Below are 25,570 nucleotides of genomic sequence, written 5' to 3' on the forward strand. Positions count from 1 at the left end.
TGAGAGCGCTTTTGTACTGCAGAGAGGGAGAGCGGGAGCTGTGGGACAGGGGGAGCACAAATTTAGGCAGAATTTCATTGCACACATGCACTTGGATTTGTCTGGTGGATTTCTAAATACTTTACTTCCATAATGCTGCCAGGGTAAGACAACTTTGCTACTGTGGATTTTTACTAATTAAGCAAGCTACATTTTATGACATCACTGATTTTTTCCTCAAAGGCACTCAGTCATATATCAGCGCACCTTTGACAAGTTCTTCATTCAAGAAAAACCTTCACAATATATGGAGCTGTCTTGTCTAACATTCCAACTTTAGTTTATTTTTTAAATAAAATGTCAAGTTAATACCAAAATGGAGCTAATGGCTTATGTGTCTCCTCAGGTGGCCTGTAGTTTTGCATCTTGTAATCCTGTGCTGTCGGACTGCAGCTTCACAGTTTCTGGAAGGTAACGTTCATGATTATTCTAATGCTGTCAATTTATTTCGGCCTTGAGAATCTGAATTATTATAAACCTCAATCATAAAACAAATCACACTTTACAGAACTGAAATATATTATACGCTTGCCCAGAGACGCAAAACTTAATATTATCTTCTGTCTTTTGTTTTTGTTAAAAGCGGCAAAACTGTTCTGAGATATCTTTTGAAGTCAAACGCCAGAAACATTGGCATCTTTACGCTTTTTTAGACTGCCGTACCTTTTACTCAAGAATCAATCAGAGGTTGGACGGAAAAAGATATTTCCCTATTAATCTTAATTCCTCATTTTACCAAAACGTTTCTAAACCTTTTCAGGAAGATCCTTACCAGTGACAGCAGGACTGTGTCACATGTTCTTTAATCTATCCCACCAATTTACATGATCAGGAATCATCTTAATATTAGTTTCATTAATTCTATTTTTTATTCCCATATAATTATATTTCATCATGTGTTATTTGTTGATCTTTATAACGGATTTATTGTAAATAATAATACTTATTAATAACAATTATTTAGTAACTGAATATATCTAATAATAATATTGGTAATTATTATAATAATTATTATTATTATTATTATATTCCATGTAGGAATGTCCCGGTCGATTTGTCCATTTTTAAAAAATCCAACAACTGTTGTCTCAAAACTTAACGCACTCCTGGTTGAAACATTTGTTCAACTTAAAAATAAAAGAAACTAAAAAGAAAGTTGATTTCAATGCTCCATATAGTCCCTTCAAGTTAACAGCGATTAGTGACGACAACAACACATCTGCTTCCAAAGACCCCAAAATATACATTGTCGTATCCCACTTTCCATTTCCATTGTTAACACCTCTGACATTGTGATTTTGGTTGCGCTACCTCCTGTTGTGTGCCTCTTACACAACTCTGTGGCAGGGCAACTTTCCTTTTATGTGCTTGCATGCGCATATGTGTTTGCACGCTGGACAACTCTGTGGCAGGGCAACTTTCCTTTTATGTGCTTGCATGCGCATATGTGTTTGCACGCTGGTGGCAGACAAGCCAAACGCTGCACACAATGAGAGTCAGAAATACACATTCTTATGTTTCTTACTTGTTAGAGAACATTACAGACGATATTTGAAGTGGGAGGTTTGGTTCTTTAAACATCATGTATGTTCAAGTGAGTGGCTGTATGCGTTTTGGCAATTGATGATGAAAATGACTTTCCATTTAGAATTTTTTGGGTACGTATTCATGCAGACTTAAATGGAAACATTAATGCTTTTATGGTCAGAATATTTATTCTCTACACGCTAAATAGCTCATTACAAAGGCTGCCAAGTTCTAAGGAACCGCCTTGTAACTGCCAATATTTGGATCTATCGAGAGGGAAACTTGTGTTATTAGTTAGAAACTCTCTGTACAGTCAATGTAAGCATTGTTCACCTTGCAAATACAAAGTTTATACGGATGGATGGATGGATGGATGGATGGATGGATGGATGGATGGATGGATGGATGGATGGATGGATGGATGGATGGATGGATGGATGGATGGATGGATGGATGGATGGATGGATGGATGGATGGATGGATTGGAGGTTTTCTATTCACAACTCCACCCACTTGCTTTCTGATTTTTAATTCATCTTGAGCTTGTGAAAACTTGCATCACTTTTTCCATGGTAGTTGTCCTCCATTTTTTCTTTCACATTGCGCCCACAGTCTGCTTTTCAACCAGTTCCCACCATTGACATTTATTGCCAGCTGTCTGAACACAGCATGTTCACGTACGAGATGAGAGAGGTGCCACCTACATGCTGTCAGTTTACTGTATTAGGACTGCACTGATTCAACGCAAGGTCTATAATGTCTTCATTGAGCAATGGTGACTGATCTGAACACAGTAGAACAACTGTAAAAGGTAATGATAATTAACGCTCAACTGTGTGGGATTTAATGGCAACAAATATTCACTGGAAACTTAAATATCCAAAAGACTGGACTGAGTTGTGTTTTTCACGATGAAATGTGACAAAGCAAAAACCTTCGTTCCCACTGTTGTGATGAAGAAATAAGTTTTAAAACGTGACGTCAAAAACAATTTCAGATGTACCGTACTAGAAAACAAATACATTTTGGCCACTTTTGCTTTGGAGGTTGCTCGTTCAGTCTACTGTACAATAATGAGAGGCTGTTGTTTGTATCTCCATTTCCATGGTTACCTTTGAAACGTTAACCATGAATCATTATCATTGTTTGTGTCACACAAGCTATGCTTTGGGGTGGAAAGGCTACAAAGAATGTCTGTCTACTAATTGAAGGACTCCAACATCATACTGTAGTTGTCAACTTGTCTTTATGCACCACTGTCATTTCTATATTAACCTCGGCATGAAATGCACTTTACATCGGCTTAACTCGTTCACCGCCAGCCCGGGTAAAACAATGGACCTTTGACTTCTATAGCCATCAATGACAAATATAGGGGAAAAAAATGGGTGTCCATAACAAACCAGATGGCAAGAGCCTCTTATCTCACCGAACTAACACAAAGGAGTGTGTGTGGGAAGCCAGACTTACAAGGGCTATGTACTGTAGTATATTTATTTTACACAAACAAAGTGCAAAGAAACTTATATTGCTTTAACTAGCTGTTTAGATCTCTAAACAGCTGTTTGGATCTCCAAACAATAGTGAGTGTTCTCAAGTGGGCACACTGGCAGATGGTATTCTGCCAGTGACACTCTGCAGAAAATATGAGATAATATTTTCCTGTTACATTTTTTCTGAAGGTTGTCTTTCATTCCACACAGTAAATGTCTGTCACCAAGCAGCTTTCTTCATCGGCACAAGTCCATGCAAAAACATCACTGGATGACCGCTTTGTGCTCTTCCGGGGGTGAAATTTGGGTGACAGGATGGATGGCAGGGGATTTGGGAAGCGGGATGGTCCGAGACACTCGATGTCATGGAAACAAGCCCTCTGCAGATGGTCACCTCTGATCTCCAAAGTCCAAACAATACATCCCTTTATCTGCGGTAGCTGGAGGCCTTACAGTGTAATGTTGAGAAAGCAAAGGAGATGTTCATCTCAATCTAGACAATTGTCTTAATAACATGTCACATGCCTGCTGGAAAGCTATTAAAACCTAAAATCTACCTAGAAACAAGTCTTTGATCTGCTACCATCTAACTCATTGGTTTGATTTGTTTTTATTGATTTATTGAAATTTATTGATTCCCAATTGTGTGAAATTGATTCTTGATGAATTATGTCCACTGACCTGGTTTCCAGGAATGAACATCTGACGTTCCAAAACACAAATTCCATAACAAAGCAATACAATACATATCTTAAATTGCTTTCTGCTTGCTTAATCAACAACTCATTTTGAATAACTGTCACGGAACTGCTTTTTAAGTATGATCCTCGACAACATGGAGCCAAAACAGAGAACATAATTTAACATCATTCAACACCAGGCAATCGAAATTCTGCCATCCATGCACAAGTGACTCTGGATGAACACAACCTGCACTCAGATTTCTGCCGACGTTGGTGTGCAAATAATTTTAAAAGAAGGGCCTGGATGTGTCCAAAGCAGCAACGTATGCAGGGTCAAACGTTTGGGTCAATGCCCCCCCCCGGGGCAATCTCTTCTTGCGATAACCTTTTTGACTCCCACTGTTCTCCTGCTTTCACCTTTGCTTTTATTTTTTCATCTCCCTTTGCCCTCTGCTGAGAGGGCAAATAGTTGTTTTGTGTTAGTGTCTTGTCACTTTCCCACAATTTAAACTCTATACTATAAAAAAAAAAAAAAAAATCACTTGAATATAAAGATCTTGTTTCCCTACAACTCCATGATGACAATCTCAAGCTTCAACCGAGAGCAACAGTCATGGTCTATTAGTGACCGATCCAAAGTTTATAGTTTTGTTTTGTGACAGGTCACCTTGAGCTTGTGTCCAGCAAATGTTTGAGGGACTTTCCAAAAGCAGATTAATTCATTCAACTAAACCAAAAATGGTTATAGAATTTCTCATGGATTCACATAAAGTGCCGCTTGCCAATTTGAGTTGTTTCTATTTAATGCTTTCTAACTCTGGGCTGTCTGGACTGGACTTTCCAAAAAAGAGCTGTTCTTACTTTCCTGACTGAACATGGTCTAGAAATATGAAATGAAAACACACCGTAGGGGGAGTGGAAGAGTGAGAGGAAGCTGCGGGGGGAGTGCAAGAGAAAAGTTAAGTTTCAACACTGGCGTCATTGATTAGTGTGTGTGCGTGCGTGTGTGAGAGCGTGTGTGTGTGCACATGCACAACACTGAGAGGGAGAGTAGAGAAAGTGAGGTGTACCATTACCTGAGAACAGCTGCTCTCTGTTTGACCTTTGTACGACACTTCCTCCCATGTTTCTGCATTGTTTTTATTCTTTGCAGTGATACAGTGTCTAAGTTCACCAGTCCACCTCTCATCCATAGTATTGTGGGATTGGACCCGGCTGACCTATGACCCTTAGGACAAGCGATAGAGAAGATGGATGGATGGACAGACAGACTAGGATAACAGTTTGGGTGCATTCTCTCTTTAATTAGCATATTTGAGACTAATTTAACATGATAAAAATCAATAACGCTATCATAACTAAAACAGCAAAGATAAACAACCATACTTAACAGAATACGGTACTGTACACATGAATACCTATTTCATCAGTACTGTACACTTATAGTACTATACACACATGTTGCATTATTTTCTATGACCACTAGAGGATGATAAAATATCAGATTGGTTCAGGTTGCGTTTTCTTGAAAGTGAGAGCTTCTTTCAAGGTGAAGGGCTGCCATTTTGATACACACTTCTGAAAGAACATGTTTGCTCAAATTACCTTTAACAATCTTATTATTGTACAAGTCCTGTGACTGGCAGGCAATGAATTCAGAAGTCACCCTCAACAGGATAATCGGTGCTGAAAATAGATAATGAATGATACTCATTAATGTGAAGGCACTGATTATAATTGGAAAACAGGTCAATGTCAATATGGAAGACTATTACTACAAATCTCTGCCAGTCATGTCATAAATCCTATAAAACAATTACCAGCTCGAAATCTTTGGGCCCAAGGAAGTTTACAGGTGATAATAAATTTACAGTAACTACTATAATTGGCAATGACAGTAAACCAATTAGAGTTTATTGTTAGGATTGTTGGATAGAGTGGAAAGTGAGAGGGAGGTGAAGGGGTTACTTTTTCTGGAATCCAGAGGCCCTAAAAGGGGTCACCATGCATAGACACTGAGTGTGAATTAACATGTAAACATTTATAAAGTAAGCTACTTCCAAATGGTAATTGAAATGATATGTTATTAATGATATCTGCTTTATGTAGATGATGTGATAGTGATAAAAGAGCATCTTCCTCCTCTTGTGTTTTCCTAAAATAATATTGAAGTCCAGTAATTACTATTTGCCTCTTTAATAGATATACTCATATAAAAAAAAAAAAAAATCATATCCTTCAATGCATCACTCACTTGTGGGAGGTTGAAACACAGAAATGCTGGCATGGATTTGGTCAGAATTATTCATAATGAAATACATTTTCATTTTCATCCTCACATTTTTATCAATTCCAAATATAAGTCTAGCAGACCACCCCAAATCTGTCTACCCCTCCTCTCTGACTAATCCACAAGGATTCATACCAAAGGCCAGTTTCCTCAGCCTCACTAAACCCATCATCTGCTCCATTAGAGTGTATCCGACCATTCTTCCCATCATGTATAGTGTATTCTAACAACAATGGAACCCCGGTTTCACTTTTCTGCCAATTAATCACTTCAATAACCAGTACTTGTCACATTGACTGATGATCCAGAAATTCATATTGCTACCTCAAGTCGAGTCAATTGTACATTTGTGCAGGAATTGATCGCAAAGCTCTCTCGTAGTGGTATGCTTGCTAACATGCTTGTTAATTGAGGACTCTAAATTGTCAATAGCTCTGTATGCAAGTGTGTTTATATGTCACTCTATAACTAAAGCTTTTTTTTTTTAAACCTACATTATGACTATATGTTCCAAAATTAGGTAATTTAAAAAAATATATAGAAATATAATCCATATAGCATCCATATAGCCATAAAATCTAGATTGCATATAAATCGTTTTGGATTATAGTGTATGTGAATGGGGTTAGGTCGCGACATTGGTGTTTTGTGGAGGGGGAGCGATAGCTGAAGCTGGAGAGAAAACGAAAGGAGTAATGAGCACACGCTATAATCTGCCCGTCCACCCAAGTGAAGGGACAAGGGAGTGAAAATCAGGTCTGCTCTGTGGGCCAGAGGAGGGGTTGTCACTAATTACCAAAAGAGGCGGAGGGAAAGAAGCAAAAGAGAGCGAGGTTAAAGAGCATGAGAGGGGATGGAGAAAAGACAGTAAGAAGGTAGAAAGACTTTTTTGGATTGGACCACTTTTTCTTGACTCTGCATAATGTGTCACACTGTGTGTAGCTAGTTGGTGTCTTGAGAGGATCCATCTTTTTACACACACTGGGAGAGGAGAATGGGAACTCTTTGCATCTCCCTTGCTCTTTGCCTACTCTTATCCACACCTTTGCAAGCTCAATGGTGGAGTTTCATCTGGTCCAGCCCAAAGAGTAGCCCTAGTCCCTCTCCTCCATCCGTAACTTCTCCGAGGTCTTCAGACATGCCAGGGACAACAGCGTGGGTGGGACGTGAGGACGAGACAACGGGGACCGCTTTCAGTAGTGTGATCCAGGCTGAGATGTCTAGTCTTAGCCCTGCAGGGTCTTCCCAGGGGACTCTACCTCCAGATGTGACTACAGTTGTGATGATCAGTAATGCCAGATCCCATTTCAAACCACTGAAACATTGGAAGAGTGGTGAGTGGAAAAATTGGAGGATAGTAGCTTTTCTATTTTAGATCTATGTATGTCACATTTTGGGAAGAAGTCAGCATGTATGTACAGTGTATATTGTGTGTGTGTGTGTGTGTGTGTGTGTGTGTGTGTGTGTGTGTGTGTGTGTGTGTGTGTGTGTGTGTGTGTGTGTGTGTGTGTGTGTGTGTGTGTGTGTGTGTGTGTGTGTGTGGGAGGGCACTTTACTATTTTTCCATCTATTAAATGAATGAATTAATATTACAGCCAGCTATAGTTAAAAAGTGATTTATGAATTGGAATTTTCTTATTCAAAATTTCACAGGTTGTGTTTCTCAGGGCATTAGATCGATGGCAACTGGACTGTTCGGGTTGTCTTCACGTTCCGCCTCTCAACCTAACTGGCTTCTTCCGTTTATGCACAAGGCTAGTTAGGACAGCACTAGCTAGTGCAGTTGCCATTGATTCAATGCCCTATGAAGGAAGGAAATGTTCTGGGTGAATCTTCATATAAGCATCTCACAGACAATCAAATTACGACTAACAATGATAACTTTGGATTTGGCTTTTCAGATCAAGACCCAAGTTAGAAATTTGGTTCCTCACTGAGGTCAATACTTTAATTTAATAGGGTAGTTCATTATATAGTAAAGGAGAAATCAAGATTACACAAGAGAAATGTTCATAAAAGAGTATTTTGTGTATGTGCCTAATGATCAACAAAATGTATCAAATTATTATACTCTAAGAATTGTTGATCCAATAAAAATTTATACATTTATGGACCCAACATAGGGCAAATTAAAAAACTGCCAAACAAAATAATCCGTCCGCATAAGAGCCTATTTGTCAGACCAAGGTCATATCATGTTTGATTCTAAATGATTACCTTATTTTATTGATTTTGATTGTTACGTTAATCTCAATAAAATGCTGACAATTCTGCATGCAGAGTTTCTTACAAATCTTTGCGAGCCTGAGAAACCTAAAGAGAGTGGGCCAAACAGCGGGAAGCTTTTGTATGGCATGACAGGGTCAAGGTGGGTTTAAAAGGTTATGTGCGGCAACACGGAGGAGGGGCTGGCTTTTATAAATCTCGCCAAGCTGATCAAGCATTCATGTGGCCAACATGATGATGAGGATTATGTGGAATTTGAGAGACGTTGAGAAGAAATTGTGGCACAAAGTTTGCTTAATGGCTGACACACTTGAAAAGATGCTAATTCGGATTTAACTGACGTTTATTGATGAAGCACGAACTCTAATTAGTCTCTTAATTGACCAAGATGTGTAGTTGGTCTTTTTTACACTTAAAAGACACGTCAAGCATTTAGCTTTAGTTAAATGGACTGAATTGGTAAATTGGCAAGTCTTGGGAAATTTCTGATGGTGACTAGACTACAAAAGATTAAAGTTCATATTGGGATTTAGAATTTTATAGTTGTGTTGCTTAAGGTTATGTAGCAAGAGCTTGGGCTTTGGAGCCAGATGGTCCCGCTGTGGACAAATAGTAATTGTTTGTTTGAAATATCTTGAAATCTATGTATCGTGGTCTAAGTTTGTATAGAGGCACATCTGCTGTCAGAAATTCTCTCTTCTTTCAGCGCATACCTACACACACAGTCATACTAAAGCCTCTAATTGGGTATGTTTCCAGTTGGTCAGGCTGATAAATTAGAGAGCCCCAAATCTTTGGAGTGTCTGGTGTAATCTGTAGCTTTTGTTCATATGAGTGAAAAAAAAGTGTGTGTGGCCCCCATCTAACACAACGACGAGTTCTGGGGTTAACATTGGCCTCATTGCGATTGTTCATTTGTCATGCTCAAAGGACTAGGAGATGTTTTATGTCAATATAAATCCTCACTTGGGTAGCAACCGAGAATGAGTGTGCATGACTATAGGTATAAATACTGTAGCAGGGGTGATGTTGACTGGAATGCTGAGGTGAGAGTTCAATGGTAGAAAATAAAGGGAATGTGGGGTCATGTATTCACACTCATATGCATGAAATGGTATAATTGCCACACATTGTGAAATACTGTTTTGGATGGAGGATTATGTCCTTGCGAGGCAGAGCGGTGAAGCGTGAACAGTATCACGATCAAATCGAGTCGAATAAAAGTCAGGAAGAATCACAAGTGCACGCACACACGCACATATATATATATATATACGTATATACTATATATAGATAGATAGATAGATAGATAGATAGATAGATAGATAGATAGATAGATAGATAGATAGATAGATAGATAGATAGATAGATAGATAGATAGATAGATAGATAGATAGATAGATAGATAGATAGATAGATAGATAGATAGATAGATAGATAGATAGATAACTGCAGAGAGAGTGCTGCACATATGCTGCCAAAATAAGTCATATCACAACAAAATAAGTTAAAACAATAAAATAATCAAATAAAAACGCGGGAAAGCATCTATCAGCATTGTTCTCTGTGTCAAACCATAAATTACATAATCAATTAAGACACCAGAAATGAACAAATTGATTTTACTCATACTGACAATAGTTTTGGCATGAATATGTAAACACCTCTCTGATAATTTGACACTTTTTTTTTACCCCACACCTCAAGTTTTGTATTGTCTGTCTTATCAGAGCAAAGCTCCGGAAATCATCTGGATTTGACAGAGTTAATTGGCGTGCCCCTTCCACCTTCTGTCTCCTTCACTGCTGGCTTTGAGGGCTTTCCAGCGTACAACTTTGGGCCCGAAGCCAACATAGGAAGGCTCACCAAGACCTTTGTGCCAGGCCCATTCTACATCGACTTTGCCATCATTGCCACGGTAATATGAAAGAGTTTGAATACAAACATATGGATTTCAAACACTCCCTAACTAAACAGAAAGCCATATTCAACCACTCAACTGTCAAGAAGCCTAAGAAAATTGCGCCCCCTTGTGGTATTGTATGTTTAATAAATATTTCCCCCCTCTTTAATTTTCTGCATTTCATATTAGTCTACTTTGCAACTTTACTGCCTTCCATTTTAGTTTAGTTTAATTCATTTAGTTTAGTTTCTGCTAAGGTCTACTTGATTAACTTAATTGATTTGACACAGGTACACACTAATATTATTCACTATTTTTTGTCATACTAGTGACATGCAAGATGATATTTTTCCCATTTGCATCATCACTTGTAAGTTGTAATTATCTGCAGTTACATTTTATTTTTCATTTACCTTAGATCCGTCCAGCCAGCCAAAGAGGAGGCATGCTCTTTGCCTTTACAGATGCCCGTCAAAAAGTGGTTGAGTTGGGCTTAGCCCTCACGCCAGTTCACAAAGGTCTTCAAAATATCTTATTATACTACACTGACAGTGAACAGCCATCCCATAGCCAAAAAGCTGCTGCCTTCAGTGTGCCAGACATGACGGACCAGTGGACACGCTTTACTGTAAGTTGTACTATTATTTGAGAAATTATACTGAAGGACATCTAATAAATAATGACCCTAAACCAATTTTATTTTGACACCATTAAATCAGCTGCATGAAAACTAATCATCAATTATATTTTAAACATACATCATTGGAAAGTTCTGAGCAAGTTTTAGTATTCAAGTATTTTTAAGTCTGTCTTTTTGCCATGATAGGTTGTGGTGGAGCACAATGAGGTGCGTCTCTATATGGACTGTGGTGAAGCAGAGAGGACGACCTTCCATCGAAGGCCGGAAAGACTCAATTTCTCACACAACTCTGGCATTTTTGTTGCAAATGCGGGGAGCACAGGGCTTGAGATGTTTGTGGTAAGTGGAGAAGAGCTTCATGAAGTGTCAATGCATTGCATCTGTGCATATGTATCAAATGTTAGGTTATATTGTAAGTACTTCAGTGCAACAGGCAGCTGATGTAGCTATAAAGGACCAAAAATATGTCATGACCACCAAAGAGCCTCAGCAATGCAAAATTGCATAATTGCACAATTGTTGACATTTTTGAGGATCAAACACTGAGAGGAAGTACTATGTAGGGAGTGGGATGGGTTCTCATGTGGAAAGAGGGAGTGAATAAGGGAGTAAGGTGATAACGGATGAGGAAGTCAGACATGCCATGAAGACCTAGATTAGGTCAGCACAAAGTGCTTTGTACCATTGCCATTCGGAAACTCGAAGAACATTTGAGGAATGGTGTTTTCATGTTTCAAAGAAAAACAACACCCTGTGAATGACTGGCGACAAGTTCAGGGTGTTCTTATAACACGATCACACAAAACTGATTTTTATTTCACAATAGCATTAGCTTGAAGGCCTGTGTATTTGAGCAGTTGTAAAATTTGTTTAGGTTTCTGGAACTATTTGTCATTATGCTGCTCTGATGAACAATGCACAAATGCTACATGCCATACCTTTATCATATGAACAGCCTCAACAATTTTTCTACAGGGAGCCATTCAGCAGCTGGTTATCAAAGACGATCCAAGGGCGGCCGAGGAACAGTGTGAGGATGACGATCCTGATGTGAGCGATACACACTACAGCAAATGCTATATACATATGTTGACAGTAGGTGTTTCTGTGGCCAGACAATCTGACGCAAGATGATCTTTCACTCAATAAGAAAAAGAATAATTAGAGGATTTTGTTGAATTCCTCAAGTCCTAAATGACAGTCATATGAAGTGCTTTATGTAAATGTTATGCTTCCAACATATTGTGTGAGGTTGCATGAGACTATAATAACATATTGACTTTTTTTCTAAATATAAATGTACGAGAAGGAGAAGAATTTATTGTTGGTTTGAAATGGGGTTTTTTTCCCCCTTTTACATGATGCAATGGTTGAAGGCTTCTGGGTATGCCAGTGGTGACAATGGTCTGGATGACAGAGAGACAGAAGAAATGATCAAGAAAAGAGAGGGACGGAAACATGGAGCAGCACAGGTACAGTCTGTGTAACAGTAGGTGTGTCACTCGGGTTAATTTGCTTACAGGCAATATTATTCCATTATTCAGTCAGTCTCTGTTTATTTTGATGTGAAAAAAAAAAAACGATCTTAAAAAAACCATACATGATCAAAAGTTAGGGCAAGACATTTCTATACTATTTGTAGCATTGGTTCCACATGAAAGCAAAATTGGTACAGTGTGCAATTGTTAATTGAATCTAAACTAAATTCAAAAAAAAACTGTGCCCTTGAAAATCCGATTCTAGAAGTCTGAATCGATAACCAGCAATTTTGTGAAATTCTACTTATTATTATTCTACACAAGCTTGAATGATGATATTTATAGTCAATTCCGTTGAATAAGACTTGTTACCATACACTGCTTTTATCAAAAGTAAATATGTGCCTGCTTGTCAACTTTCTTCCTCCCAACTTTGGGAAGTCAGGCTAACCGTAAACATCCCATGAACTCTGTCTTTGAAGCCACCAAGGAAATTCTGAATTCTTCAAAAGCTGAAGTTCTGTCATTCCGGATACTCATACAGCCCCCCCCCCAAGATAATTTTCCTTGAAAAGGGAGATTTTAAACTTGAAAAAACCATTATGCCAATAGAAATGTGGCACTTGGAAGACGCAACCACACTATTGTGATAATAGCCACCTTCACATTGCACAAGTTTGTTGCGAGGAGCGGAATGAAAATTTTCTATTTCAATTTTGCAATCTCTAAACACATGGAAATTATCATGTAAAATACGTCTTTATCATTCTTTTACAACTACTGATACTCTCTTATAGGGAAACACTGCTCCGCTTCAAGCCCCACCCACACAAGCTCCAACACTGGACAGTGACAATAATTCAAGTTACCAGACCTCAATGGAGGACAGTGAACAAGTCTTCCTCAGAGGTTAAATAAATGAATATTATGCATTGGTTGGATTTTTATTGTAACTTTATATTATTTAATTGTTTCATATTTCATAATTATCACAAGTGTTTTTTTGAACAACTCTGATTAGTCACGAATGATGTCATTCTTGTGATCCTAATTTTGTAAAATGTCATTTTTAGGGCCTCATCAGACAGACGAGCCAGGAGAGGCATCTGAAGATGTCAGTTCTGATTCATGAATATTCTTTTACAATTTATTCAGTTTCTATCAGGGTTAAAAGTCTGTGAACATTTAACCCTTAGGTTCTTGTCAAGCACGCTTTAAAAGGTGAACCAGGGGAGCCTGGACTACCAGGCTTACCTGGCTCACCTGGACCCACTGAGCCAGGGTCAAGAGGTCCAACAGGACCACCAGGAATTCCTGGAAAGCCTGGAAGAGATGGACACCAGGTTTGTGCTCTACAGATAACTCTCGCAACATAAACCTCCACTTACCTCTACCAAATATTTGACAGGGAATGAAGGGGGACAATGGAGATCCAGTAAGATTCGTATTACTTTTTTATTTATTTTTTGGTTATCATGTAACCGGTAATGAAATATTGGTTGTACTTCTAGGGTCAGAGAGGACCTCAAGGATTTCCAGGTTTGAATGGAGATGCTGGAGTCAAAGGAGATAAGGTATGGATCATTGTAATAATAAATTATATTATTTACTCTAGACTGGTTGCATTCATATCCCAACGAAGCCAGTAAAACAGTGCACGCATTTTTTTTATTTTATTTTTTTTATTTCTCAAAATAAATCTATTTCATGATAGTTAATATGGTTGGCATCTCTACCTCCAGGGAGACCCTGGGGTTGGCTCACCAGGCCCACCGGGTCTACCCGGGCCTCCTGGACCTCCTAGATCACACAGTGTACCTGTAAGTATTGTTAACAAAGTAGTAATGCAATCAAATCCTGTTTTGAGATGAGTTATTAGTGTGATGCTTGATAGACATGATGTATGAATTAACATCTGTTGACTGTGTGTGTGGGTGTGTTTGTGTGTCTTCTGTGTTGTTCTGTATTTCTCCGCAGTATGGAGAAGATGCGCTGGGTTCTGGGTTTGAAGACCTGGAAAGTGATTCTGAGCTCATTAGGGTAAAGCTAATAGATCCGGCAGGCATAGTTGATCAATTGAATAAATGTCACTGTGTTCCCCAGGGTCCTCCTGGCCCACCTGGGCCTCCAGGACCACCTGGTCCTCCTGCGGCCGAGTCTTCATCAATGAACATTGCTGGAGACCTCTCTCACACATATCCTGGGCCACATGGTGCTCCTGGTAAAAATGGACTTGAAGGCCAGCCAGGAATACCAGTGAGTCAGAGCAATTCTATCTGCTGAATTGTTGAGTTGTTAAATGTATAAATTTCTGCTGTTGTTAAATGTCCAACTGTGTTTACAATGCTACTTTTTCTTTCTGTCTCCTCAATCTCGTTGTCCACTTTCCACATGGAACGTTTGCTCCCCCTCTCCACTCTGTTGCAGATGTTTATGGATTGGTTTAATGGTTCTGGGTCTGGTGGTTCAGGTTTGAGCGCAGAGTTGTCCTCTGACCTTGGCTCTGGTTTCAGTTCTGATTCTGAGTCCGGTTTTGCTTCTGGGTCTGGGCTTGACATCAGCTCTGCTTGGGTTTTGGGCGAGGTATATATTTCTTGGTTTGCTTGGTAAGCCAGCAGACCGTAATACAGTCAGAAGCCAGTGCATTGACTCAGCATGGTTTATTTTTTTAGATGCTAGTTTGAGGCAGTAAAAGTGGAAATTACATTTGTACATAAATGTTATCATGAGTTATAAAGCACTTCAGTGCTCTGGCTAATGACTGTACATTCTCTTGCATTGGAATATTAACTTTTCTGCCTGAAGAGGTTTGCATCCGTGCCGATGTGTGTAAACCAACATCACTTCTCGACCCTGTGATGATGCGACTGGTTTAGCATTATCTGCCTCACTTGAATGGTACAGCACAAACATGCATGCTATCAACCACTTTTGCTTCTCTAATTCAATGTTTGCGCAAATGGTTTATTTTATGTTCTCGGTGAACACGTTGTTCTGAGGCATACCAAAAATTAAATATTTCATAATTGATCAAATGTTTGGGTCTGCCTTGGAATTACTAAGTGTTTCTGAAAACATAAGAGGAATACAAAGAATTTTTAATGATGACATGTCAGCTTTTCATGCGGGATGAGAATTGAAAATGATGCAGTGTTTCATGCTACATTTCAACCTGGATTTTACCTGGTAAATGCTTTGATGCAATGATTAAGATCAGCAGAAAATCTATACTGAGCAAATATAAAAACACAACAGTAAAAAAACTGCAATATCCCATCTCAGTGGTTTTAAAAGTGAAGACAATTTGCAAGTAACGTAAAGTCAACACACGATTTGGCTTCCTGGGCCACATAAAATGATGTAATGAGCCGTATTTGGCCCCTGGGCCTTGAGTTTGACACCTCTTGCATACAGTGTACAGGGTTCGTCTAATGAGAAATGAGAACAAAAACAAGTGCTGCATTTAATTATTTTTTTTGTGCAATAACTACATTTGCCTACTATTCAATGCTTTCTATGTTCAAGTGTTGCATCAAACATCCAATTTCCAGTGGGAAATTTTGACATGCATCATCTCATCACCGGGAAGTTGAGTGTTCCTTTAAACAAGCTGTTGCATTTAGATTTGGCCCAAACTGGGAATGGCCGGGGGGGGTCAACACATTTCTCACCCCTCAATTTCTTCTTCTTTTTTTTAATGACAATATTGTCAATGACAGTCTGTTTGTTTGTTTGATTAGGGTCTAGCAGGAAAAGATGGTGCTCCAGGTCTCCCTGGACCTGTGGGAGAGAAGGTAAGTGAAAGACAGCAGCACATTGTGTTTGTGCTTCTATGGAATGTAAAAAAAAAAAAAAAAAAAAAACACGTATTTCTGCCATATTTTGGATATTTTCACAAATTCTCTTTTTTTGTCCTTTCCCGTCAAATCTTCAGGGTGACAGAGGTTTACCCGGATCACCTGGATCAAAGGTAGTTCCAGAGTATATACAGTATTTCAGTTTAACATTCTTAAGTTGGTAAGTAATATTTTCTCTGCATGTTCTCAGGGTGAATGTGGATCTTCAGGCAATGCGGGGTTAGTGGGACCTCAAGGGCCCAGCGGTCCACCAGGGAAAAGAGGCCCACCGGGTCCACCAGGGCCTCCTGGTCCCCCCAGTCCTGCAGAAACCAAATTCATTGTTGAGGTGCTGACCTAAATTCTGTTCAATTGTATCCACACACTCCATGCCACTTTGATTTCAGCGCTTCACGTAACATTTGACCTTGTTTTTTAGGATATGGAGGGATCTGGCAAGAGTGACATGGTGCTTGGAGCAAGAGTCCCAGGCCCACAAGTAAGTGTGATTTAGTGGGTCGATATAAGTTTATGCCGTGCTTAATTATTTCATTCCATTGTTTAGGGTTCACCTGGTCTTCCTGGTTTGCAAGGCCCCAAGGTTGTATATATTTGCAGTACTTTAGATATTATGGAGACGTTAGCGAATATTGTAGCATAAAATATCTGTTCTCTGCAATGTCTTTTGTAGGGTGAGAATGGAGCTCCAGGTCCACCAGGGCCTTCCATCAAGGTACATCTCATGCATGTTAGCCTTCCATTACAATCTTTGCTGCTTTTTGTGTTTATTTTATTTTATTTTTAGTCCCTCATTTATTAGACATTTGTTTATCAGACATCTATTAAACAAAATACTACATAATGAAATAATATAGTTTGAAAGTTTGCAGTTTTGAATTCAGGTTCTTTCATTGGTTTATTGTAGGGTGAAAGAGGGGACCTGGGAGCAGAAGGTTTGCAGGGTCCTGCTGGACTACCAGGTCCAAGGGTATGTATAAAGCAGTCCATCACAGTATATTTGGAAAGTATTCACAACGCTTGACTGTTTCCACATTTTGTTATCTTACAGCATCATTCCAAAATAGATTCAAAATGTGGCCTTTATTATAATGTGATTGTTCTCTCTGACTAACTTTCCTTTTTTATGCACAGGGGGTTAAAGGTGAAAAGGGTAGGCCAGGGCAAAAGGTATAGGTTTACTCACTTGACTACATTATTGCCTTAACCTATATGTACACACAAATAAACCAAACTCTCTGCATTCTGCAAGGGTGATCGCGGTGTGGATGGGCTTGACATCACAGGACCACCTGGGCCTCCTGGACCTCCTGGACCCGTCATTAGTTTGACAGATGTATGCACACCATTTCTCCATCTATTTTCCTTATTACACAAAGTTGTCTATTTGTCGTCTTGTCTGTCCGTTCATCCGTCCTTCCATCTATGTATGTATACATCAGAGGCCAACAACATATTTTAGTTGATTTTATTCTTTTACGTCCTGACCATGTGTTTGCCAATTAACACTTGAAAGATTCTTAAATCCACTCAAAAAAAATTAAATCCAAATTTACTCCTGCAGTTACTCCTCAATGTCTCAGAGAATATATTCAACTTCACAGAGCTCAGAGGACCACCAGGGCCAATGGTAAGTAGGAAAATATATGGAATATATAAATGTGAAGTGATTATTTTTATTAGACTTCTTGCTCACTTCTCCAAGGATGAAAATCTTCTTTTTTTTTGGTCAACTTGTGTGTGGTTGAATGATGTGTACTTGGCATGCTTGAATTTTTAGCTAATCATAACAGCTACTATATGCGTAAGCGTGCACATCTCATAAAAGATAATACAATTCTCTCATACTTTTGCTTTTATTTGTGTATATACTGACATATGCATTTGCGCTGGTTTGTGTGCATGTTTTAGGGACCCGAGGGCTTGCCTGGCAAAGCTGGATTTCCTGTAAGAACATTTTTACAGACATAACCACATAATTCTAAGAATAAAGGTGTGCTGCACATTTGTACAAAAGTATATTTATTAAAAAAAGAGTTTGCTCTCTTTAGATTTCCAGGGTAGGTAAAACTAAGCAAGTGTTACCACCTGTGATTTCGCTTCATGTATAGGACATTATCGAAACAGTTATCTTTTCGATAGTACTTCACTTCACCCTTTGTCATTTTTTTGTTTACCTCCCAGGGCCCCAGAGGACCAAAGGGAGACAAGGGTCCTCCAGGCATCCAAGGGCCAGCAGGGCTCAAGGTAAGAGAATCTTGCTTAATAAGAATTGCAATGACGAAAACATACTGGTTCTTATAAACAAAACAAAACGAAAGTCATTTCACTTCAAATTTAATTACCACAGGAATTTACATTGGTGACAAATATGGTGTCTATTTCCCCGGTATTACCAGGGAGCAAAGGGAGAGCCAGGTGTGACCATCGCTGCAGATGGATCGCTTTTATCTGTACCAAAAGGACCCCATGGACCCAAAGGCATCAAGGTTGTCCTTTTCCCTTTGAAACTTAACACTGTCCAAATCTTCTGATTTATAACTGGTTGATAAAAAGTAATCAGTGTAACAATGTTTTTAAATACACATGAATACGTGTAAAGTTGTATTCGATTCAATCAATAAAATGATCTATTTTAAAATATTTGATAGTGATAGCGCTAATCTTTTGACAGGGTGCCCGTGGATTGCCTGGACCTGCAGGACCCATTGTAAGTTTATCCGAACTTAAGTGATAAAATGTTATTTATTTCGGTTGCATTAGTTGTACGCTGTGTTGCTTTAATTTTTTTTAGGGCCTACATGGACCTCCTGGACAAAAGGGAGAATATGGGTTCCCTGGTCGCTCTGTAAGTACTTTATACCTGATGTATTTTGGATTTTAAAATTGTAAAAAATTGTATTCTCTTCTCACAGGGAAGACCTGGTATGCCTGGTAGAAAAGGGGAAAAAGGAGGTTCTGTTGGCACGCCAGTAAGAGACAACAGTCCGGTTTTTTTTTTTACATACACGTACAAGTGCACATTTAGAAAATCTTAATTGTATGCAAATATTCCAACCTGTCAATTCAAATCAACTCATGAGGTTTTCAATTCCAATTTTTGCAAAACTAAAAAGATCCTCAATTGGATTTTACCGTTTACACTTTGTTGATCTCATATCCTCAGGGACCCCCGGGTCCACCTGGTACGCCTGGACTTCCAGGAAGAATTCTTGGATTGAACGGAGTAAGTGTTCATCTTTGAGTTGTTGTTTTATATTCTAGATGGACTTTGAAGATTAAAATTCCAACACATTTTAGTCAAACTGATCATGAACGGCTTGAGGGACATCATGACCTGTTTATTTGACAGAATCAAACCAGTATTTGTCATTTCACATTTAATACTACACTTATACTATTTAGCTTTTCACATCATTAGATATCAATACATTTTCACACCCAAATTTCAGACTTTGTAAACTCGAACTGATCCTTCTTTTTGTAATAACAGCTGATCCATTCCGGTTCCATTTTTTTGTTCCATTTCTGGCACCATGCCAAGTGATGCATCCCCGTTATACAAAACTGATAACGTGCTCTTCTTTTAAAGACAGTGTTCCCAGTACGCCCCAGACCGCATTGCAAAAAGGGACCAGTAAGTCTGAGTCAGACCATCTGATTGGTCCGTTTCATTTTGAAATGGTTCATTTGATGGTTCTGTTGGAGAGTGGATAGAGCAGCATGGCAGCTCTTTGGTCATCCCTTATTGTCGCCCCACCTCTCCCCTTCATTTCCTGACCTCATTTTCCTTATTACATTCAAGAGACTCAATTTTTGTGGTGTTGGGTGCGTGGGAAAACTATTCTTCGTGCTCCAACAACCTTGCTTTGCGGAATTCCAATAACTAAATTGAATCATGAACAAGTTTCTTTAAATAATGTGGGACATTTCTTATTGGAATTCAAGCATATTTTTTTAACCAATATTATTTAATCTACTGTCTTTGGTGTGGTGGAAGGTCTCTTCTTCAAATGTGTCTAACCTTAAAGGAGCCGTGCTTTGGTTTTTACCATGAGGACCGACGTGAGGGCATATGATGAAAAGGACTTGTCGCCAACTGAGACTTTGTCAGCATATTATCAGAATTTTGACCCTTTTAATGACAGTTTTGTTTTTATTTATCTTTTTTTTTTAAGTGATGAGTAGCAACTTTAGCTCTAAGACTCCAATGAGCTATTCAGAACTCTTTTCTAGACTGCAAATGAATGGCCCATGCAGGAAGCCAGTTTTGGTGAATTTAATCATATATTTGTCTTATATGTGCTAGTTTTTACACGCTAATGCTGGTGCAAGCTAACACCATAACTCTTACGAGTTGTTTTCACCAACGTTATACAATTAAGTCAGAGTTCTGATGATTTTGGTCGTACAGATACTGCAGATATAGATTTTATGGATAGCATATTTGCCAGCAATTATCCTATAGCCGTCAGCCAACAACAAAAAGTTTTAATCCATAATTTCCACGACATATCTATAACCAAAAATATCACTTAACAGAACCTACTGTTAACAAAGCTGTGTTTTGAATGTCCTAACCTTGAGTATGAATATGTTCATCATACACAATATTTAACAGTTTAGGGTATTTCAATTGTGTCCATGACAACGTGAGTAAACAACTCCATATGCTGGTGCTGATGAGTTTGTTTATTTTTGTGTGTAGGATTCAAATAATGGGCTAAATATTGTGAAAGCTAAAGGAGAAAAAGGAGAGGTCGGAATGCCCGGAGAGCCAGGGACACTTGGTAAGTGTAAGATATTTTTCTATTTATTTTGAATTGCATTTTTTTTCCAAGCATTTTCAAGAACGTTTTGTTGTCGTTTGTCAGCCCCTGAGTTTCCCGATGGAATTGTGGTGAGTGCATCTAATTCACTTTGGTCAATGATATAAATAGTAAATAAATGAATACTATATAAATATAGTTCCCACATCGAACTTTTTTTTCCTGGCTGATGGGATGATTGTTTTTGTTTAATAATGCTCAGGGTGCTAAAGGTGATCTGGGATCAAAAGGTCAGAAAGGAGAAAAGGGTGACTCAGGCGCTCCCGGTCCCCCAGGACTACCAGGGCGGTCAGGACTTGTGGTGAGTTCTCATGAATGACCACACAGCAGCCGAATAATTATTGTCTTCCTCATTGTGGTTTAGTTATGCGTCACATCATTTCCCTGCCATGTTTCTTCAAATTTCAACTTTAAAAACAATGTATGTTTGTTCAGGGTCCTAAAGGCGAGTCAGTGATTGGCCCTCCAGGTTCTCCTGGGTCTCCAGGCCAACGCGGAGCCCCTGGATTTGGACGCCCAGGTCCCAGAGGGCCAGCCGGCCCTCCTGGACCACCAGGACCACAACCTGCATTTGGAGCAGGTGTGGAGAGGCGCAAGACAACAAGATTAAAAAATATGCTCACCAACTATAACCTCTTCAAGGAAAGGTTTGTGATATCTATTATCTCAACAGGTGTTAGTGACCCAGGCCCTCCCGGTCCTCCTGGACCTCCAGGAATTTCCACCCTGGTAAGATAAATGGTCAAAATTCTTCAACGTATATGTGTACAGCTCATCTCACACTGAATTGTGTTCTCAGGTAACCACCTATGAGACGGTTTATGCTCTGACGAGAGAAACCCACCGTGCTCCAGAGGGAACCTTGGCATATGTGTCTGAGAGCGGAGGAGAGCTTTACATCAGATCACAGAGTGGATGGCGCAAAGTTCAGGTGTGGCTGAAGCGGCCAACAAAGCATACGTTCTCCCTACGGTGCTGCTCCAGTGTTTCAATAAATGTGTGACCTCCTTTCAGCTTGGAAACTTGATCCAATCCGAAACATCATCCTCATCAGCTCCTCAAGCCCACAACAAACCTGGCGAATGGAGCCGACCACACAGGAGCCACAGCCAAGTACACACACAAAAAGATACGGCTTTTAAACATATATGAATATATAAAAAATGCAAACCCTATTGTGTAATTGTTTGGACAGGAGCTGCATGAGGGCGGGAGAGGATATCAGCCCAGTTTTAACAATCTGCAACAGACTTTCACTGCTGTAGCTGGGGTGAGTCTAAATATTTTGTGACATTGATCAGTTTCTTTTAATTTAGACAGAAGAGACAATACAATAAAATGACTTCATTGATAAATAACAGATATTAGAAATAGGTTTTTATATTTTCTCTCTCTCACTGTATGTAGCTCCATCTAGTGGCTCTAAACGCTCCATTGAAAGGAGATATGCGAGGGATCCGTGGGGCCGACTTCCAGTGCTACCAACAGGCACGGGCAATGGGACTGACAAGCACATACAGGGCCTTCCTGTCCTCACACCTCCAAGACCTGGCCACCATTGTGAGGAAGGCAGACCGTGCCAACATGCCTGTGGTTAATCTCAGGGTGAGCTATGTTTGATATGATGAGAACACAAATAATGTCAATTCATCGAATAACCTCTTCACCCCATCCCTCCCTCCCTCCCTCTATTTCATCAGGGTGAGATGCTGTTCAAAAGCTGGATGTCCATTTTCTCTGGAAATGGTGGCATATTTGACCCCTCCGTCCCCATTTACTCCTTTGATGGACGTAATGTGCTGATTGACTCAGCATGGTAAGTGTCACAAAAAAACTTACTTTCTATATCGAATGAGTTTGTTTGTTTTTAAAAAATGTAGGGTTTTTATTTTGGTCTTAAATTTTTTTTGTAGCAGTTTTTGGAATGTTGCCCCTGTAACAGGGGTTGAGCCACTCAACAGCAATTATTCATTATTTTTATAATCATTCATGAAAACAAACAGATTATCTTTTGTGTGTAATCAAAACAAGACATTTACAAACTACTTTTACTACTTATTAACAATGTTAATCGTTCGTGTGATTTTATTTGATTACTATTTACTTGTTCTTATCAATAAACAATACCAAAATAAACAGTAAACCAGGCAATGGTTTTGTAATAAACTTTAATTGTATTCGATTAACCACTCCAACGTCCAGTCAGTTTACTCTGCGTATGTTTCTCTTCATTCTTTCTAGGCCAGAAAAATTGATTTGGCACGGGTCCAGCGCTGTGGGAATCCGTGCAACCATGAACTACTGCGAAGCGTGGAGGACCGCCGATATGGCGGTGACGGGTCAGGCCGCACTGCTTCAGACCGGACGACTCTTAGGTCAACACACCCGCTCGTGCTCCAACCACTACATCGTGCTGTGTATAGAAAACACGTACGTGGGGAATATACATCAACGGAGGACCTGAAGAGAGACACAGAAGCACCACCTTATGATTAGGATCAGGTTAACTTGCAGAAGCTGGATTGTTACAAATACATTTGCATTCACTAGCTTATTTTTTTTATTGGCTTTCAAATAGAACTTTGATACAACATAAATTGAAGGATGCGGCAGAGGTCAAGTTATTTATTCTTATCCCTTCTTATTCACATTTTATCGACATCTACAACATCTTGTGTATGAGGTGTAAAAGACAGAAAATAACAAAAATGTGCCAATGTAATTTGACTTTTAATTCATTTTTTCTTTATTTTTGGTTACTGTCTGTAATGGATGAAATATTTTTATGTTAATTTTCATTGTTGTTCCTACTGCATGGTCGTAGTATGTATGTGACTATTAAAAAACAATCTAGGTTTAAACTAAACTTTATTAGAAAATGTCTGTGTGGACATGAAGGGAAAATTAATTGTGAATAAAGTATAAATTCAGTAGGCCGCATTCCAACATGTTTTCCAAGAGTCCCTCGTTAAGTGCACCTGTGTGAAAAGTTTTAGCTCCTACAGAACGTGAAAGTGGCTAAAACTTTTCACGCAGGTGCACTTAACGAGGGTAACTTGGAAAACATATTGGAACGCGGCCCCTCAAGGACTGGAGGTCGACACCCCTGGTTTAAGTGAAAAGTGCCACACCCGCCCTCACCCTCACTTTCTGATTGGCTGTTTGATCTGTGACGTCACTTGGACACTCCATTAGGTACACCGCCATTTTCAAGTGTACCTAATAACAGGCCACTTTATTAGGGAAATATCATGGTCAAAGGTCACAGGTGTCAAGCTCTAGTCCTCGGGGCCGCGTTCCAATATGTTTGCCAAGTTACCCTCGTTAAGTGCACCTGCGTGAAAAGTTTTAGCCACTTTCACGTTCTGCAGGAGCTAAAACTTTTCACGCAGGTGCACTTAACGAGGGAATCACACGGACACTCCATTAGGTACACCGCCATTTTCAAGTGTACCTAATAACAGGCCACTTTATTAGGGAAATATCATGGTCAAAGGTCACAGGTGTCAAGCTCTAGTCCTCGGGGCCGCGTTCCAATATGTTTTCCAAGTTACCCTCGTTAAGTGCACCTGCGTGAAAAGTTTTAGCCACTTTCACGTTCTGCAGGAGCTAAAACTTTTCACGCAGGTGCACTTAACGAGGGAATCACACGGACACTCCATTAGGTACACCGCCATTTTCAAGTGGACCTAATAACAGGCCACTTTATTAGGGAAATATCATGGTCAAAGGTCACAGGTGTCAAGCTCTAGTCCTTGGGGCCGCATTCCAACATGTTTTCCAAGATTCCCTCGTTAAGTGCACCTGCGTGAAAAGTTTTAGCTCCTACAGAACGTGAAAGTGGCTAAAAGTTTTCACGCAGGTGCACTTAACGAGGGTAACTTGGAAAACATATTGGAACGCGGCCCCTCAAGAACTGGAGGTCGACACCCCTGCTCTAAAGAGAACAAGCATGCTTGTTCAGTGAATATCATAACACCAAAATAAATCGCTGAGAATATTAACCAGGCGTGCTGGGTAACAAAAGAAATGGCAGTTACAAACATTGAGGAAAAACAAACAAAACAAAAAATGCACACAGATGCTTATAACCATTTTTAATCACAATTTGTTCCATCTTATTTCAAAACATTCAGTGATAAACAGTTCAACCTCAGCATGTCTACTTTTTGTTTTAACATTTGAGTTACAATTCATTTGTATTAATTTATACTGTTGCAACATATACTTTGGAACTCTTGTGAGTTCACTTTTAACTTTGAATGTATATAGCCGTGCGTTTATGTTCTTGTTAAAACTGTATTTTTTACTTAGTCATTTTTGTTTGGGCACTAAATGATGGATTGTTTTCCCGCCGCAAGCATTGATAGTGGTGCTCACGCTAACAGGCAAAGAAAGTTTGCTTAAATTTTTTTTTTTCTATCATGTCTGATTTTGTTGTTGAAACAAATCATCTGAGGTAGAGAACATTTGTACTGACTGACTGATCGTCACTGAATAAAGATCTACATATTGTTTTTATTAAGTTGTGTCATACCCGCCCATCATATTGCATAATTTCTTCTGCATTTGATAATATTCATTTTTATGATGGTGAACTGATCAGAA

The 25,570-nt window shown here is 39.2% G+C and overlaps 1 protein-coding gene across 3 annotated transcripts; it reads left to right on the forward strand.

The window, feature by feature from the left end:
* Positions 1-25,487, forward strand: col15a1b (collagen, type XV, alpha 1b). 3 transcript variants are annotated; one of them, XM_037275267.1, is made up of 46 exons: positions 1-143; positions 386-450; positions 9,989-10,176; positions 10,580-10,789; positions 10,988-11,140; positions 11,777-11,851; positions 12,178-12,273; positions 13,077-13,188; positions 13,353-13,393; positions 13,476-13,622; positions 13,688-13,714; positions 13,791-13,853; positions 14,022-14,099; positions 14,257-14,319; positions 14,383-14,535; positions 14,707-14,862; positions 16,020-16,073; positions 16,214-16,249; positions 16,327-16,464; positions 16,555-16,614; positions 16,681-16,716; positions 16,807-16,848; positions 17,041-17,103; positions 17,268-17,303; positions 17,386-17,469; positions 17,698-17,763; positions 18,045-18,080; positions 18,318-18,380; positions 18,533-18,622; positions 18,808-18,843; positions 18,928-18,981; positions 19,049-19,105; positions 19,300-19,359; positions 19,726-19,770; positions 20,842-20,929; positions 21,008-21,033; positions 21,165-21,263; positions 21,398-21,542; positions 21,636-21,691; positions 21,762-21,893; positions 21,977-22,075; positions 22,158-22,232; positions 22,370-22,567; positions 22,663-22,778; positions 23,204-23,540; positions 25,005-25,487. In XM_037275267.1, the coding sequence occupies exons 1-45, from the start codon at positions 133-135 to the stop codon at positions 23,424-23,426; spliced, it is 3,951 nt and encodes a 1,316-aa protein (XP_037131162.1). In that variant the 5' UTR covers positions 1-132; the 3' UTR covers positions 23,427-23,540; positions 25,005-25,487. The 3 variants fall into 3 exon arrangements, with proteins under 3 accessions (XP_037131162.1, XP_037131160.1, XP_037131161.1); XM_037275265.1 differs by lacking the exons at positions 1-143; positions 386-450 and adding an exon at positions 6,862-7,366 and having other exon boundaries at positions 20,842-20,923; XM_037275266.1 differs by lacking the exons at positions 1-143; positions 386-450; positions 19,726-19,770 and adding an exon at positions 6,862-7,366 and having other exon boundaries at positions 20,842-20,923.
* The last annotated feature ends 83 nt before the right edge of the window (positions 25,488-25,570 follow it).

The sequence above is a fragment of the Syngnathus acus genome, chromosome 17 (genome assembly GCF_901709675.1).
Source record: "Syngnathus acus chromosome 17, fSynAcu1.2, whole genome shotgun sequence".
Classification (NCBI taxonomy): Eukaryota; Metazoa; Chordata; class Actinopteri; order Syngnathiformes; family Syngnathidae; genus Syngnathus; species Syngnathus acus.